General features: G+C 41.1%; 1 protein-coding gene across 2 annotated transcripts in view; it reads left to right on the top strand.

Annotated features, from left to right (window-relative positions):
• MPP7 (membrane palmitoylated protein 7) overlaps positions 1–18,736 on the top strand; it is a 262,627-nt gene that overhangs the window by 207,542 nt on the left and 36,349 nt on the right. For both annotated transcript variants that reach the window (XM_036841370.1, XM_036841369.1), the window contains one exon: positions 595–765. In XM_036841370.1, the coding sequence (XP_036697265.1) occupies positions 595–765 (171 nt within the window). The remainder of the gene's footprint in view (positions 1–594; positions 766–18,736) is intronic.

Genomic DNA, 18,736 nt, shown 5'->3' with positions numbered 1-18,736 from the left:
AGTTAAGTAACTTGCTCTTAGTGACAGGCAGGTTCTGTCTGCCTGATTGGTGCAGAGGCCTGTTTGACACTGTGCTCTCCCTAACTTTAGTTTTCTTTCTATTTAACAGTAGATGCTGTCTGTGGCACAGGTGTGTTGTTAGGCTGTGCTTAGAATATAGCATAAAAGGTTCTAGTATTTCTGAATGGGAAAATTCAGCATTTATATTTAAAGCGTTTTTAGTGCTTTTAACTTTTTCTTATCAAATGTGTTCATCAATCAGTCTGTGAAAAATTTTCTTTATGATGTCTGACCTCCTTATTTTGTTTTATAACGTAGTTATTTTGGTTCCTGACTTCTGAAAAGAACTCTTTATGATTTGGAACCAAATAAAATTTATGATATTATAACTGTATAATTAAATGTTAGATGATTCTCTTATCAGTTGTTTTAATGAAATAGTGGAGCATCTATTTACCTTTATTACTAAGTGCACTTGTAATGATATTATGGTGAATAAAATCCAGCCCAACTTTGAGGGTGTTTTCTTTCTGTATTGTGGTGGAGTCTCTTTTTTTAGTGCTAATTGCTAAAAATAGTTTTTTGAATTTGCAGCTGGTTTTAGAAGAAGTTTCCGTCTTAGTAGAAAAGATAAGAAAACAAATAAATCCATGTATGAATGCAAGAAGAGTGACCAGTACGACACAGCCGATGTGCCCACTTATGAGGAGGTGACACCCTATCGACGGCAGATGAATGAGAACTACAGACTCGTTGTCTTGGTTGGTAAGTGATTGTTTTGTGTGTGATGCTGAGGAAATAAGTGAGACCGTGGGAATTTAACTTCAAAGAGAACAATGCTGGAAATTTTCAAGCTAAAAAAAATCTCGTCTTAACACCTTTTGTTCGGCCTCGAAAATGATGTCTTTAGTCTTTTTGTACTTATGACATCGAGGAGACTTTCAAGACCTCTGGGCCACGGCGTTGGCATTTTACTGGACCCTCCGTGGGAGGGGGGAGAGCAAACGCTGTCACAATGTATTCAGCATTTCAGGGCAACTAAGTGATAGAAATGAAAACATTTAATGTAATCGCGTTTCTTTTGATTCATTTTGAGGCGGTAGCCATGGTATAAGCTTCCTATGGGTTTAGATCTTTGGTGACGTTCTAGGGTGTTTAAAGCTAGAGAGTTAGTGAAACTGCCAGAAGTAAATATTTGCGGGGATTTCCATAAATATTGGTCTGATTTGCATTAACATCCTAGCAGACGTCTCGTCCGTCCAGCCTTTAAGATAGGAGCAGACACAACCTCCGTGTCCCCACCCCACCCTTGTCTGTGTTTCTTTAAAAGTGTGGTGACAGGTGTATAAGCTCCAAGGATCAAAGCCAGTGATTTGGGGGGAAAATCTGGAGCCTAGAGTCTATCTCTTGTTAATTGTGCCTTTATAAATTGAAGATGACAGTTACGGGGATGAGAATAGATGGAAAAGCTAAAGAATCTCCCTTTTTATTAAGATGGGGTCCTTTGAAGGTAACAGCGTGTTCGTAACAGACGGGACGTGACCAGTAGGAAATGATGCAGTTCCTCACATCCAGTGGCTCTGGAGGCGATCATGGCACCGTCAGATATTCCCACTGTTGGCACTATTTAGAAATACGTATTCACACACTCCAAGGTGTCCTTTATTGACCATGCCCTCTTCTTCTAGTCTGTGTATACTGGGCCCTCACCCCCTCTCCAGCCCCACCTGGAAGAAGATTCTCCGTAGGTCTTCATGTTGACTGGACAGCTTACAGCCCTAGCGTCCCTCCTTGTGGAGCGGGGCGAGCGAGAGCCCAAGCCTTCCCCAGTTCCAGATCCCGTTCCTGTCCCCGCCGCAGCCCTCCCCCGAACCACCCCTCAGCAGCACAGGTCTCTGCAGAGTCTCTCCCACCCCTGTGCATACCTGCTCTTCTCCCAAGTCTGCCCCTCACCCGAGGTCAGGTATACTTTGCGATAAAAGGGCAGAGAGAGTGTGATTTCCTCTGTCCCCTTAAATCTAGATGACCCTCGGTAGTCCAGGAGTTATTATTACAAGTATGTAACTTCTGGTTTTCTCTACGGGATCTAATTGAAAGAAAAAAGTAGGATAAACCTTACCTGTTTTTCTTTCCTATAGGTGCTAACAATAAAAAAAAAACCCTGTCCTTGGGGCTGAAGAAGGGGAGATAGATGAGGATAAGTTATGAGTCTGAATACTAATCCAGGGAAGAATAAAATTAATCACAGAAGCAGCTAACGATAGTTGGTGATTATGGAAAGGAAATAGCCACTCCCTAGAATCTTCCGAAGGAAAAGGGGGAGGGGAAAGCTTGGCCTCACGCAGATAGAATTAATCTCATGGGTTTCTGTTAAAGGGCACTGTATGCAAATGTCATTCCCCAGCCCTTAAGGAAATTCCTAGTGTCTATTTTGTAGATTCCTTGACACTTTTCAGGAGTAGTTAATCCTGTTATCTGTGAATAGAGACAGTTTTGTTCCTTCTTTGCAGGAAGTTCTTAATTCTTGCCTTATTGTATCTCCTCCTTACTCCAGGCTCCCCAGCGTGATGGTGAATGGCAGTGGTGCTTTGTCCTCTGTCTTATTGAGACAGTATTCAGTCTTTCACCAGGAAGTATGATACTAGCTATAGGTTTTTTAATAGATACCCTTTAGCAAATTAAGAAAATCCCCTTCTATTATTAGTTTGCTGAGAGTATTTACCATGAACTGATGTTGAATTTTGTCAAGTGGTTTTTTTCTGCATCAGTTGAGACGATTATATGTTTTGTCATTTGATCTGTTGAAATGCTGACTCATATGGATTGATTTTTGAATGTTGAATGAGCCTCGCCATTCCCAGCACAAACTCCACTAAGTCCTGACGTATTAGTCTTTTGTATAGCACTCCATTCAGTTACCTGGCCTGCAGTTTTCTTATGATGTTTTTGTCTGCTTTTGTATCAAGGTAATGCTATATTCATTAAACATGTTGGGAACGGTTTCCTTCTCTTCATTTCTCTGGGGAGTTTCTGTAGAATTAGTAGTATTATTTTTTTAAATGTTTGGTAAAATTCCCCAGTGAAAACACATTTGGGCTTGGAGCCATCTTTTGGGGGAGGTTTTTAACTACAAATTTAATTTCTTTAAAAAAAAAAGGGGGGCTTCCCTGGTGGCGCAGCGGTTGAGCATCCGCCTGCCAATGCAGGTGACACGGGTTCGAGCCCTGGTCTGGGAAGATCCCACATGCCGCGGAGCAACTGGGCCCGTGAGCCACAACTACTGAGCCTGCGCGTCTGGAGCCTGTGCTCAGCAACAAGAGAGGCCGCGATAGTGAGAGGCCCGCGCACCGCGATGAAGAGTGGCCCCCGCTCGCCGCAACTGGTGAAAGCCCTCGCACAGAAACGAAGACCCAACACAGCCAAAAATAAATTTAAAAAAAAAAAAAAAAAAGGCAAACAATTAATTTCTAAAAAAAAAAAAAAGGGAGGGGAGAGAGAGAGAGAAGGGGTGGAGGGAGGGCGAGCAAGCATGCAAGAGAGTGCATCTCTACACACACACACACACACACACACACACACACACACGACTGTTAGGTTATCTTCTTTTTTATTTTTAACATCTTTATGGGAGTATAATTGCTTTACAGTGGTGTGTTAGTTTCTGCTGTATAACAGAGTGAATCAGCTATATGCATACATATATCCCCATATCCCCTCCCTCTTGCGTCTCCCTCCCACCCTCCCTATCCCACCCCTCTAGTGGTCACAGAGCACCGAGCTGATCTCCCTGTGCTATGCGGCTGCTTCCCACTAGCTGTTTTACATTTGGTAGTGTATATATAACTCCATGCCACTCTCTCACTTCGTCCCAGCTTATCCTTCCCCTCCCTGTGTCCTCAAGTCTATTCCCTGCGTCTAGGTCTTTATTCCTCTCCTGCCCCTAGGTTCTTCAGAACCATTTTTTTTTTTTTTTTTTTTTTAGATTCCATATATGTGTGTTAGGATACGGTATTTGTTTTTCTCTTTCTGACTTATTTCACTGTATATGACAGACTCTAGGTCCATCCACCTCACTACAAATAACTCAATTTCGTTTCCTTTTATGGCTGAGTAATATTCCATTGTATATCTGTGCCACATCTTCTTTATCCATTCATCAGTTGATGGACACTTAGGTTGCTTCCATGTCCTGGCTACTGTAAATAGAGCTGCAGTGAACATTGGGGTGCATGTCTCTTTTTGAATTATGGTTTTCTCCAGATATATAACCAGTAGTGGGATTGCTGGGTCGTACGGTAGTTCTATTTTTAGTTTTTTAAGGAACCTCCATACTGTTCTCCATAGTGGCTGTATCAATTTACATTCCCACCAACAATGCAAGAGGGTTCCCTTTGCTCCACACCCTGTCCAGCATTTATTGTTTGTACACTTTTTGATGATGGCCATTCTGACTGGTGTGAGGTGATACCTCATTGTACTTTTGACTTGCATTTCTCTAATGATTAGTGATGTTGAGCATCCTTTCATGTGTTTGTTGGCAATCTGTATATCTTCTTTGGAGAAATATCTGTTTAGGTCGTCTGCCCATTTTTGGATTGGGTTGTTTGTTGTTTTGATATTGAGTTGCATGAGCTGCTTGTATATTTTGGAGATTAATCCTTTGTCAGTTGCTTCATTTGCAAATATTTGCTCCCATTCTGAGGGTTGTCTTTTCATCTTGTTTATGGTTTCCTTTGCTGTGCAAAAGCTTTTAAGTTTCATTAGGTCCCATTTGTTTATTTTTGTTTTTATTTCCATTTCTCTAGAAGGTGGGTCAAAAAGGATCTTGCTGTGATTTATGTCATAGAGTGTTCTGCCTATGTTTTCCTCTAACAGTTTTGTAGTGTCAGGCCTTACATTTAGGTCTGTCATCCATTTTGAGTTTATTTTTGTGTATGGTGTTAGGGAGTGTTCTAATTTCATTCTTTTACATGTAGCTGTCCAGTTTTCCCAGCACCACTTATTGAAGAGGCTGTCTTTTCTCCACTGTATATTCTTGCCTCCTTTATCAAAGATAAGGTGACCATATGTACGTGGGTTTATCTCTGGGCTTTCTACCCTGTTCCATTGATCTATATTTCTGTTTTTGTGCCAGTACCACACTGTCTTGATTACTGTAGCTTTGTAGTAGAGTCTGAAGTCTGGGAACCTGATTCCTCCAGCTCCGTTTTTCTTTCTCAAGATTGCTATGGCCGTTCGGGGTCTTTTGTGTTTCCATGCAAATTGTGAAAATTTTTGATCTAGTTCTGTGAAAAATGCCAGTGGTAGTTTGATAGGGATTGCATTGAATCTGTAGATTGCTTTGGGTAGTATAGTCATTTTAACAATGTTGATTCTTCAATCCAAGAACATGGTATATCTCTCCATTTGTTTGTATCCTCTTTAATTTCTTTCATCAGTGTCTTATAGTTTTCTGCATACAAGTCATTTGTCTCCTTAGATAGGTTTATTTCTAGGTATTTTATTCTTTTTGTTGCAATGGTAAATGGGAGTGTTTCCTTAATTACTCTTTCAGATTTTTCATCATTACTGTATAGGAATGCAAGAGATTTCTGTGCATTAATTTTGTATCCTGCTACTTTACCAAATTCATTGATTAGCTCTAGTAGTTTTCTGGTAGCATCTTTAGGATTCTCTATGTATAGTATCATGTCGTGTGCAAACAGTGACAGCTTTACTTCTTCTTTTCTGATTTGGATTCCTTTTATTTCTTTTTCTTCTCTGATTGCTGTGGCTAAAACGTCCAAAACTATGTTGAATAAGAGTGGTGAGAGTGGACACCCTTGTCTTGTTCCTGATCTTAGTGGAAATGGTTTCAGGTTTTCACCGTTGAGAACGATGTTGGCTGTGGGTTTGTCATATATGGCCTTTATTATGTTGAGGTAAGTTCCCTCTATGCCAACTTTCTGGAGAGTTTTTATCATAAATGGGTGTTCAATTTTGTCAAAAGCTTTTTCTGCATCTATTGAGATGATCATATGGTTTTTCTCCTTCAGTTTGTTAGTATGGTTTATCATATTGATTGACTCGCATATATTGAAGAATCCTTGCATTACTGGGATAAACCCCACTTGATCATGGTGTATGACCCTTTTAATGTGCTGTTGGATTCTGTTTGCTAGTATTTTGTTGAGGATTTTTGCATCTATGTTCATCAGTGATATTGGCCTGTAGTTTTCTTTCTTTGTGACATCTTTGTCTGGTTTTGGTTTCAGGGTGATGGTGGCCTCGTAGAATGAGTTTGGGAGTGTTCCTCCCTCTGCTGTATTTTGGAAGAGTTTGAGAAGGATAGGTGTTAGCTCTTCTCTAAATGTTTGATAGAATTCGCCTGTGAAGCCATCTGGTCCTGGGGTTTTGTTTGCTAGAAAATTTTAATCACAGTTTCAATTTCATTGCTTGTGATTGGTCTGTTTATATTTTCTATTTTTTCCTTGTTCAGTGTCAGAAGCTTCTGCTTTTCTAAGAATTTGTCCATTTCTTCCAGGTTGTCCATTTTATTGGCATAGAGTTGCTTGTAGTAATCTCTCATGATCCTTTGTATCTCTACAGTGTCAGTTGTTACTTCTCCTTTTTCATTTCTAATTCTATTGATATGAGTCTTCTCCCTTTTTGTCTTGATGAGTCTGGCTAATGATTTATCAATTTTGTTTATCTTCTCAAAGAACCAGCTTTTGGTTTTATTGATCTTTGCTATTGTTTCCTTCATTTATTTTTCATTTATTTCTGATCGGATCTTTATGATTTCTTTCCTTCTGCTAACTTTGTGGGTTTTTTTGTTCTTCTTTCTCTAATTGCTTTAGGTGTAAGGTTGTATTGTTTGAGATTTTTTGTTGTTTCTTGAGGTAGGATTGTATTGCTATAAAATTCCCTCTTAGAATTGCTTTTGCTGCATTCCATAGGTTTTGGGTTGTCTTGTTTTCATTGTCATTTGTTTCTAGGTATTTTTTGATTTCCTCTTTGATTTCTTCAGTGATCTCTTGGTTATTTAGTAGTGTACTGTTTAGCCTCCATTTGTTTGTATTTTTTAAAGGTTTTTTCCTGTAATTGATATCTAGTCTCATAGCGTTGTGGTCGGAAAAGATACTTGATATAATTTCAGTTTTCTTAAATTTGCCAAGGCTTGATTTGTGACCCAAGATATGATCTATCCTGGAAAATGTTCCATGAGCACTTGAGAAGAAAATGTATTCTGTTGTTTTTGGACGGAACGTCCTGTAAATGTCAATTAAGTCCATCTTGTTTAATGTATCATTTAAAGCTTGTGATTTCTTATTTATTTTCATTTTGGATGATCTGTCCATTGGTGAAAGTGGGGTGTTAAAGTCCCCTAATATGATTGTGTTACTGTCAATTTCCCCTTTTTTTGCTTTTAGCATTTGCCTTATGTATTGAGGTGCTCCTTTGTTGGGTGCATAAATATTTACAATTGTTGTATCTTCTTCTTGGATTGATCCCTTTATCATAATATAGTGTCCTTCTTTGTCTCTTCTAATAGTCTTTATTTTAAAGTCTATTTTGTCTGATATGAGAATTGCTACTCCAGCTTTCTTTTGATTTCCATTTGCATGGAATATCTTTTTCCATCCCCTCACTTTCAGTCTGTATGTGTCCCTAGGTCTGAAGTGGGTCTCTTGTAGACAGCATATATACGGGTCTTGTTTTTGTATCCATTCAACCAGTCTGTGTCTTTTGGTTGGTGCATTTAATCCATTTACATTTAAGGTAATTATCGATATGTATGTTCCTATTCCCATTTTCTTAATTGTTTTGGGTTTGTTATTGTAGGTCTTTTCCTTCTCTTGTGTTTCCTGCCTAGGGAAGTTCCTTTAGCATTTGTTGTAAAGCTGGTTTGGTGGTGCTGAATTCTCTTAGCTTTTGCTTGTCTCTAAGGTATTTAATTTCTCCTTCGAATCTGAATGAGATCCTTGCTGGGTAGAGTAATCTTGGTTGTAGGTGCTTCCCTTTCATCACTTTGAATATGTCCTGCCACTGCCTTCTGGCCTGCAGAGTTTCTGCTGAAAGATCAGCTGTTAACCTTATGGGGATTCCCTGTATGTTATTTGTTGTTTTCCCCTTGCTGCTTTAGTATTTTTTCTGTGTATTTAGTTTTTGATAGTTTGATTAATATGTGTCTTGGTGTGTTTCTCCTTGAATTTATCCTGTATAGGACTCTCTGTGCTTCCTGGACTTGACTGACTATTTCCTTTCCCACATTAGGGAAGTTTTCAACTATAATCTCTTCAAATATTTTCTCAGTCCCTTTCTTTTTCTCTTCTTCTTCTGGGATACCATATAATTCGAATGTTGGTGCGTTTAATGTTGTCCCAGAGGTCTCTGAGACTGTCCTCAATTCTTTTCATCCTTCTTTCTTTATTATGCTCTGCGATAGTTATTTCCTCTATTTTATCTTCCAGGTTACTTATCCGTTCTTCTGTCTCAGTTATTCTGCTATTGATTCCTTCTAGAGAATTTTTAATTTCATTTTTTGTGTTATTCATCATTGTTTGTTTGCTCTTTAGTTCTTTTAGGTCCTTGTTAAACGTTTCTTGTGTTTTCTCCATTCTGTTTCTAAGATTTTGGATCATCTTTACTATCATTACTTTGAATTCTTTTTCAGGTAGACTGCCTATTTCTTCTTCCTTTGTTTGGTCTGGTGGGTTTTTACGTTGCTCCTTCATCTGCTGTGTGTTTCTCTGTCTTTTCATTTCGGTTAATGAAAAGCTGTGTGTTTGCGGTCTCCTTTTCACAGCCTGCAGGTTTGTAGTTCCCGTTGTTTTTGGTGTCTGCCCCCAGTGGCTATGGTTGGTTCAGTGGGTTGTGTAGGCTTCCTGGTGGAGGGGACTGGTGCCTGTGTTCTGGTAGATGAGGCTGGATCTTGTCTTTCTGGTGGGCAGGACTGCGTCTGGTGGTGTGTTTTGGGGTGTCTGTGACCTTATTATAATCTTAGGCAGCCTCTCTCCTAATGGGTGGGGTTGTTTTCCTGTCTTGCTAGTTGTTTGTCATTGGGTGTCCAGCACTGTAGCTTGCTGGTCATTGAGTGGAACTGGGTCTTAGTGGTAAGATGGAGATCTCTGGGAGAGCTTTCACCATTTGATATTACGTGGAGCTGGGAGTTCTCTTGTGGACCAGTGTCCTGAGCTTGTCTCTCCCACCTCAGAGGCACAGGCCTGACACCCGGCCGGAGCACCAAGACCCTGTCAGCCACTCGGCTCAGAAGAAAAGGGAGAAAAAAAAGAAAGAGAGAGAGAGGGAGAGAAAGAGAGAGAGGGAGGGAGGGAGAGAGGGAGGGAGAGGGTGGGGGTGGAGAGAGAGAGAGAGAGAGTGAAAGAAAGAGTAAAACAAAGTTATTAAAATGAAAAATTTTAAAAACATTAAAAATTTTAAAAAAAAGAAAGAGAGCAACCAAATCAAAAAACAAATCCACCAATGATAACAAGCACTAAAAACTATACTTAAAAAAAAAATGGACAGACAGAACCCTAGGACATATGGTAAAAGCAAAGCTATACAGACAAAATCACAGAAAGAAGCATACACGTACACACTCAGAAAAAGAGAAAAAGGAAAAATATATATATAAAAAAAAGGAAGAGAGCAGCCAAACCAATAAACAAATCCACCAATGATAACAAGCGCTAAAAACTAAACTAAGATAAACATATAAATCAGAAACTAGTCAGTCGCATACAGCAAACCCCAAGTCTACTGTTGCTCCCAAAGTCCACCTCCTGAATTTGGGATGATTCGTTGTCTATTCAGGTATTCAACAGATGCAGGCACATCAAGTTGTTTGTGGAGATTTAATCCGCTGCTCCTGAGGCTGCTGGGAGAGATTTCCCTTTCTCTTCTTTGTTTGCACAGCTCCCGGGGTTCAGCTTTGGATCTGGACCCGCCTCTGTGTGTAGGTCTCCTGAGGGCGTCTGTTCTTCGCTCACACAGGACGGGGTTAAAGGAGCAGCTGATTCGGGGGCTCTGGCTCACTCAGGCCGGGGGGAGGGAGGAGTACGGATGCGGGGCAAGCCTGCAGCGCCAGAGGCCGGCGTGACGTTGTACCAGCCTGAGGTACGCCATGTGTTCTCCTGGGGAAGTTGTCCCTGGATCACGGGAGCCTGGCAGTGACGGGCTGCACCGGCTCCCAGGAGGGGCGGTGTGGAGAGTGACCTGTGCTCGCACACAGGCTTCTTGGTGGTGGCAGCAGCAGCCTTAGCGTTTCCTACCAGTCTCTGGGGTCCGCGCTGATGGCCGCGGCTCGCGCCCATCTCTGGGGTCCGCGCTGTTAGCCGCGGCTCGCACCCGCCTCTGGAGTTCGTCTAGGCGGCGCTCTGAATCCCCTCTCCTTGCGCGCCGCGAAACAAAGAGACAAGAAAAAGTCTCTTGCCTGTTCGGCAGGTCCAGACCTTTTCCCGGACTCCCTCCCGGCTCGCCGTGGTGCGCTAACCCCTTCAGGCTGCCAACCCCTGTCCTCTCCCTGCGATCCGACCAAAGCCCGAGCCTCAGCTCCCAGCCCCGCCCGCCCCGGCGGGTGAGCAGACAAGCCTCTCGGGCTGGTGAGTGCTGGTCGGCACCGATCCTCTGTGTGGGAATCTCTCCGCTTTGCCCTCCGCACCCCTGTGACTGCGCTCTCCTCCGTGGCTCCGAAGCTCCCCCCTCCGCCACCCGCAGTCTCCACCCGCGAAGGGGCTCCTAGTGTGTGGAAACCTTTCCTCCTTCACGGCTCCCTCCCACTGGTGCAGGTCCTGTCCCTTTTCTTTTGTCTCTGTTTTTTCTTTTTTGTTTTGCCCTACCCAGGTACATGGGGAGTTTCTTGCCTTTTGGGAGGTCTGAGGTCTTCTGCCAGCGTTCAGTAGGTGTTCTGTAGGAGTTGTTGCACATGTAGATGTATTTCTGATGTATTTGTGGGGAGGAAGGTGATCTCCGCGTCTTACTCCTCCACCATCTTGAAGGTCCTCCCTAGGTTATCTTCTTGAGTGAGCTTTGGCAGTTTTTCTGAAGGAATTTGTCCGTTTCATCTAAGGTGCCAATTATATAAGCGTAAAGTTGTTCATGATATGCCTTTATTATCATTGAATGGGCTGTAATGTCCTGTGTTAGTGTCCCCACTTTCATTCCTGATATCATAATTTGTGTCTTCACTCTTACATCAATTATCTATTGTCGTACAATAAGTTACTACAAACTTAGTGACTTTCAAACAGCAAAATGTGTATTGTAGGAAGGTTTCTGTGGGTCAGAATCGGGGAGTTTGGGCATGACTTAGCTGGTCCTCTGTTCCACGGCCCCAACAGGGCTGCAGACGTACCTGGGGCAGAGGCAAGGGTCTCATTTGAATTCTAGACCGATGAAGGATCTGCTTCCGAGACCATGTGGCGTTGTCAGGATTCACAGGCCACCCCCAATTCCTTCCCACTTGGGAGCTGCTTCATCAAAGTGTGTGAACTGAGAAGGTAATCGAGAGTCAGCCCGGAGCTGGAGGCCACAGCCTCACACAGCCTGGCAACACATCCCACATTCTGTTGGTTAGAAGCAAATCACGGGTTTCACTCACGTTCACAGAGAGGGAGTTACACAAGGGTGTGAAGAGCAGGAGGTGAGGGTCGTCGCTGGCCGTCTTGGAGTCCACCTGCCCAGCTTTTTGTCCAGTTTACTGGTCTTTTATAGCACCAACTTTACATTTAAAATTTAAAAAACTTTTCACAATTTCATTGATTTCTGCTCTTTATTATTATTTCCTTTCTCTGCCTACTTTGGATTTATTTAATTTTCTCTTTTTCTAGTTTTATCAAATTTTTCTAGTTTTATCAAGTTGAATTTTAGATCATTGAGCATAATTAATTGTGCATAAATTTAAATTTAAATTTCCCTCTAAGCACTGCATCCTACGAATTCTGATCTCTTGTGTTTTTATAACATATTATTCAGATCAGAATATTTTCTAAATTCCTTTGTAACTTCTTTGACCAGTGAGTTGTTTACAAACATGTTATTTAATTTCAAAACACTTGGGAATTATCCAGATATCTTTTGGTTATTGATTTCTTGTTTAATTTCATTATAGTCAGAGAATGTGCTTTGTATGATTTCAATTAAGTTTGTCAGAATTTTTTTTTTTTTCTGGCCCAGAATATGGTCTGTGTTGTTGAATGTTCTGTGAGTATTTAAAAAGAATGTGTTCTGTTGTTGTTGAATAGAGTGTTTTATACATATTATTTAAGTCAACTTGGTTGATAATGTTATTCAGGTCTTCTATATATTCTTACTAATTATTTGTCCATTTGTTCTGTTAATTGTTGGGAAAAGAATTAAATTCTCTGTAACTGTAGCTGTGTCTGTTTCTCTTTTTACATCAGTCCACTTTTGTTTAATAGATTTAGAAGCTCCGTTGCTAGGTAGATACACATTTAGGAGTATTATGTTTTCTTAATGAATTCACTCTTATTATGTAATACTCTTTTTTACCCCAGGTAATATTCACTGTTCTGAAGTCTACTTTGTATGATATATAACGTAGCCACTCAAGCTTTCTTTTGCTTATTGTTTGCCTGGTACGTCACTTTCTGTCTTTTTACTTTAACCCATCTATATGTTTATTTTTTGAAGTTTTTTTTTTTTCCAGACTGCATAGTATTGGGTCTCAGTTTAGTTACCCAATCTCACAAGCAGTGTCTTTAATTGATATGTTTAAACTTTAACATACATGTTTATATATATATTAAATAATGGTTGGATTTAAGTCTACTGTTTTATTATTTGTTTTCTATTTGGCAATTTGTATTTTTTAAAATTTTTCTTTGTTCCCATTTCTGCCTTCTTTTGGGTTATGTGACTATTTTTTCTTATTTGATTTTAATAAATTTGATGACTTTTTGGCTTTATCTCTAATGTGTAATTATTCTCTAGTTGTTTTCAAGTTTTTTCCTTATCTCTGCTTTTTAGCTGTTGGATTATGATGTATCTTTTATTTTGAGTTTAACCTGTCTGGATTTCCTGGACTTCTCAAATCTGAAAATTTATGACATTCACCAAATTTTAGAAATTTTTGGCCATTGTTTTTCAAAGACTTTTTTGCTCCAGCCTCTTTCCCCTCTACTTCTGGGGCTCCAATAGCACATATGTTAGTCCCTTTACTGTTGTCTCACAAGTTTTTCCAAGTGTTTCTCTGTTTCTCATATTTGATGATTTGTATTGGTTTATCTTCAAGGTCTCTGACTTTTTCCCTCAACATCTCTGTTTTGCTGTTTAGCCCACTGAGCAGATTTTTTTTTCTTTCAGGTATTGTATGTTCTTCAATTGGGAAATTACCAGTTCTTTTTCATAGTTTTTGTTTATCTAGTACGAATTTCATTTTTCCATTCATTTCAAGTGTGTTTACTTTCACCTCGTGAAGCTTAGCTGCTTTCTTGTCTTGGAAAATTCTAACATCAGGGTCATCTTGGGGTCAGCATGTGTTGTGTTGTGTTTTTCCTTGAAAATTCGTCACCTTTACCTTGTTCTTTGTATGTTGAATCATTTGTTCTGTACCCTGGACGTTTTGAACATTATTTCATACAGACTTTGGGTCTTATTATATTCCACTGGAAGATAAGCTGAGTTTTTTAGCAGGCTGTCAGCCTGGCTAGGCTCCCTCCACGTGCCTCAGTTCAGTTTTCAAGTCTTTGCTCTGCTGCTTTGGGTCTGGGCCATGCGTGTGACGCTTGGGGTAGTCAGAGGCATTGGTGTGAATCTTAGTTCATTTTTGCAAGCCTCTGTGATGCTGCTTTGGGTTCATCTCACTCGTGCACAGCTTCGGGGTAAACCCACATCTTTGTGGGGTCTTAGCTGTGCGGCCCCCTGCTCCACGGTTCAGCTCTGAGAGAGACTCACCCTCTGGGCAAAGCCCAAGAAGAGATACAAAAAAATAAAATGGGAAACTTCACCCCCTTGGGGGTCACCTCTCCAGACCTGACTTCCTTTTACTCTCTGCCTGCTTTTGTTTGCTTTTCCAGAGCCCCAGATTGTTGCTTTTTGTGTGCCATCCAGAGGTTTTAGTTGTAATCGGCAGGCCAGGTAGGCTGTATTGAGCTTACCCTGCTGGAGTGGAGCTAGAACTCCCAGCGTATACAGCTGTGCAGACTGGCACTCCGCAATCAGCCTCCTCAGAATGGGGTAACACAGCCCTAACTTTCGTGTCTCCTGCTCACAGTTTCAAAGGGTCATCAGGACAGAAGAAAAACACAGCCTCATCCCAACTACTTTTTAAGGTAAATTAATGGTCCCAGAAATAGGTATCACAACATTCCACTGTGAGCCCAAAATCACAGCGTGATCCGCAGCGTTTTGGCTTCTGCTTTACATGAGTATTGATTGTCTAGATCCACGATCATTGAACTAAAACATATCTGGGTGAGATCTTTAATGAAGAGGTTAGTTTAATTGTAGGCACTTATCTTGCCCTGAATCCCCTTTGCCTCTTGATCTTCAGGTTCCTGGCACCTGTCTCTGAATTGAATGTGGACTCTGTCTTGTGGGCCAGGTGCCTTAGTTTTCAAACAAGCACACTGCTTGCTCTTGTCACTGTATACTTACATTCCCAGCAGGATCCTAGAGCTTTCTTAATTTTAATTTTAGTTGTTTAGTGTGTGACATCACTCAGACTGCAGGAACTGCTCTTTCACTGTCTCCTTCTTGGAATTCCTTAGGTTTCTGAGGCCTGATTTTCAGGGGAAATTTCCCTTTTATCTCCCCAAAGGAGCGTTACCCTCAAGCAACTCCTACACTGGAGATGCTGAATGTTGATGCTTCAAAGTGGTACAGTCAGTGAAGATTCTTATTTCCTGTGCTATGTGCTTCTCCCCCCCTAGCATTTCCTTACTCTTTGGAGTTTTCCGGGTGTTATTGAGTGAATAATTATTGAGTGAATAATTGTATTACTTCAACAACAAGCAAAATATCCTTTTTTATGACTTAGATTTCTCTATTATTTATTAAGATCTAACTATAACGTTTTATTACTCTCTGCTGTTCCCAACTGCGTTCAAAGTGTCCCAACTGTTTTTCAATTTTAACTTGTTTCTTAAGTGGGCCCTGACCTTCCTCTGCCCTGCGTAATAACAGTAGCTAATAGGTATCGAGCGCCCTGCGTAATAACAGTAGCCAACACGTATCAAGCGCCCTGCGTAATAACAGTAGCCAACACGTATCGAGCGCCCTGCGTAATAACAGTAGCCAACACGTATCGAGCGCCCTGCGTAATAACAGTAGCCATTATGTATCGAGCGCCCTGCGTAATAACAGTAGCCAACACGTATCGAGTGCCCTGCGTAATAACAGTAGCCATTATGTATTGAGTGCCCTGTGTAATAACAGTAGCCAACACGTATCGAGTGCCCTGTGTAATAACAGTAGCCATTATGTATCGAGCGCCCTGTGTAATAACAGTAGCCAACACATATCGAGTGCCCTGCGTAATAACAGTAGCCATTATGTATCGAGCGCCCTGCGTAATAACAGTAGCTGACACATATCGAGCGCCCTGCGTAATAACAGTAGCCATTATGCATCGAGTGCCCTGCGTAATAACAGTAGCCATTATGTATCAAGCGCCCTGCGTAATAACAGTAGCCAACACGTATCGAGTGCCCTGCGTAATAACAGTAGCCATTATGTATCGAGCGCCCTGCGTAATAACAGTAGCCAACACGTATCGAGCGCCCTGCGTAATAACAGTAGCCATTATGTATTGAGTGCCCTGTGTAATAACAGTAGCCAACACATATCGAGTGCCCTGCGTAATAACAGTAGCCATTATGTATCGAGCGCCCTGTGTAATAACAGTAGCCAATATGTATTGAGTGCCAGGCGCTGTGCTCAGTTCTGTGCTTATATTATTTCATTCAGCCCCTACCATGACTATGAGGTAAATACTTTTCATATCCCCATTTTACAGAAGAAACTCAAGCACAAAGAGGAGAGAGGTTACTTGCCCAAGATCCAGCTACTAAGCTATGGAGCCAATTCAGACCCAGACAGTTCAAGACCAGAGCCTTGTTCCTTATCTCACTGTGGAATATTGCTTCTAATCTGTAAAATCAGGGCTGTGCTGACACTGTTTGCCGGTTCCAAATATCCTACTTTTCTCTTTTATTCTTTGATTTAAGGCCCATCCATTCATTTTCCTGACACATAGCTCCATGTTTTGTGGAAGTTTAGATCTGAGTCTACCGAGAGCGTCTCTCGTGCAGGAGTCACGTTTCCACCCGGGGCCTCGGGGTCGGGCCAGCCCTGCCTTCCCTCCCTGCGCCATCCACGAAGGGCCCCGTGTTGCACACAGCATCACTGGGCCACTTACCTTACTGGTCTGCTTTCCTGCTCCTCACATTGGCCAGCTCTTCCCTGAAGTATCCTAGCAGATTTGCCTGCTCTTTCCCTGTTCCATCTCTTCACATGTTCGGCAGCCCACCTGGGTAGCTCTCCCGGCCACCATAGAAGAGCTCCGGGCTTGCTTTTACCGTCTCCTCTGTGTCCAGGCTTCAGCCGTAGCCCCCAGCCGTGTTGTGATGGTGGAGACAGATGCGCCCGCTACCCCAGCGGGGTAGCCTGCAGCCCCTGCTCCGGCACTTCCCAAACTTTAAAAGGCATTTGACTCGCCTGGGGATCTTGTTCATATGCAGGTTCTGAGCTCATACCCTGGGGCGAGGCCAGAGAGTCTGCATTTTGCTTTTTGCCTGCTGTTCCTGGTTATACGGAGGTGCCAGCGCTGTGCACCCTGGGGAAGCCCATTGCTCTCTTTGGTTGGGTTCAGTTGCCGTTACGTTCTTTGTTGGTCGTTGCCAACTGGCTGCAATTTATTTTGATTTTCTACTTTTCTTTGCATCACACTTCCATTTTGTGCTTTTGCATGCATGTGTTATAATGATGGTTTTAAAACTTCTGATTTTTCTTAATCTGCTGTTCTGGATTTGGAATATTTTAGGTTTGGTCTATCTGTTTAGAGCAACTGATTTATTATTTTTTAGCCTTTATTCTGAAATTCCTGTTAGAAAAATAAGTTTATTTGAAACTCTTTAGCTCTTAACACTTTATTTCCCTTTTTTGGAGCAAGTGCTGGTAAAAGGTAATTTTTAATAATGCAGAACTTTTTACTATTGTATTACAACAGAACAGACTTAATGAAGAATATTGGTCTTATTTTTTTGTGATGTTAGAGTACATATTATACCCAGGCAAATAGTAGATCCTGTATCTCTACATGAAAAATAGAGAAAGAAAATCACGTAAAAATATTAAATTCACACAAACTTCTTATCCTGTTTCTACTAAAGGCAGGGTTTATAAACTTTTCAGAATCAGGAATGCCTGCACAGATGGAGGCCTGGAAATTGCATTAAGCTGGTGTCACTGACTGAACCTGAGGATGTGTCTTCTGCCTGCACCGTGGCCTTCTGTAGACTGGCCTTCTAAAGAATTCCCCGTTATTCATTTTCTTCTATGTGGTCACCACTCAGAAAGCCTTCCTGCTTGTCCCGTATGGCACAATTTGAGGTATCAGAAGTTTAGAGTTTATCGTCTCGAGAAATCTCCATCTACTAGATCCCGTGATACAGTGCAGGGTAGCGTGGATGGTAAGAAACAGGCTTCTGGGGCAGGATGGGCTGAGTCCCCATCCAGCTCTGCACTTCAGTAGCTGGTGCACCTGCACATTTCAGATTTTCTCTGGCTTCAGTTTCTTCATTTAAAAAATGAAAATAATACGATCACCTGCTTTCTAGGTTTGTTTGAGAGCTAAATGAAATATTTGCAAAGGGTTTAGGCCAATTCCTGGCCCTACTAAAGTTTTAATAAAATGTAGCTCTTATATATTAGCTAAAAATACTAACAAGATAAACATGAAGTGTTCAAACATGAATAGGCCTCTGCTGATTTTGAAGCTCAGTGTTCAAAATGCTTAATAAATTAGATTATTTAGCAGTTTATCATCTAAAAGAGGTAGTCAAGCAGTGGACTCCAGTTTTGGAAATTCTGATTGTTCCTGCATTAACTGTCTACTTTTCTTGATTGTAAAAATTATATATTTAAAAAATAGTTCTTGGATCCTGTAATGTGTACAGAAGATGGAAGGAGTATAAGCATTGTGGTCCCCAGCCTCATTTGTTTTCTCTCAGTGTTCACAAAGCCATCAGGAATAACGGTATTTGCCCTGAAACTGTTAGATAAATATCGTTAAGGAGCTACCGAGAATTATTATCTCTACATTTTTACCATAATATTGCATGACTTTAATTCTCAGACTTAATGTTCAAGAAGTTAAAATTATCCAAGTTGTTAGCATGGCAAAAATATGACAGGGGAGGACTTTGAGCCTTGATCGGAAGTATTTAATTTTCTCTTCATTTTGAAAAGATGCTATTCCAAGCCACATTTTAGCAACTAAAACATCTCAGTGATGGTTTCTGTTATATTTCCTTCTGCATTTAAAAGTATTTTCCAAAAAGTATGTTAAAACCAAATGACAAGCATTTAGTGCATTTTTCTACATAAGTTTTATCTTTGGCGAAACCTGACTTTTTAAAAAGTAAAGTAATAAAACCAAATAATGTGTGTGTGTTTGCGGGGCGGCTACTAAAACCCTTCACAGCTTAAGGCAGTAAAGAGCAAGGCTTATCTTGTGGATGGTCAGACAATCTGTGACTTGTTCTGTCTGGTTATGAGACATAAGAGGAAA

Source organism: Balaenoptera musculus, chromosome 2 (genome assembly GCF_009873245.2).
Source record: "Balaenoptera musculus isolate JJ_BM4_2016_0621 chromosome 2, mBalMus1.pri.v3, whole genome shotgun sequence".
Classification (NCBI taxonomy): Eukaryota; Metazoa; Chordata; class Mammalia; order Artiodactyla; family Balaenopteridae; genus Balaenoptera; species Balaenoptera musculus.
Note: the sequence above shows the minus strand (reverse complement) of the source record. Positions and strands in the feature narration are given on the sequence as shown.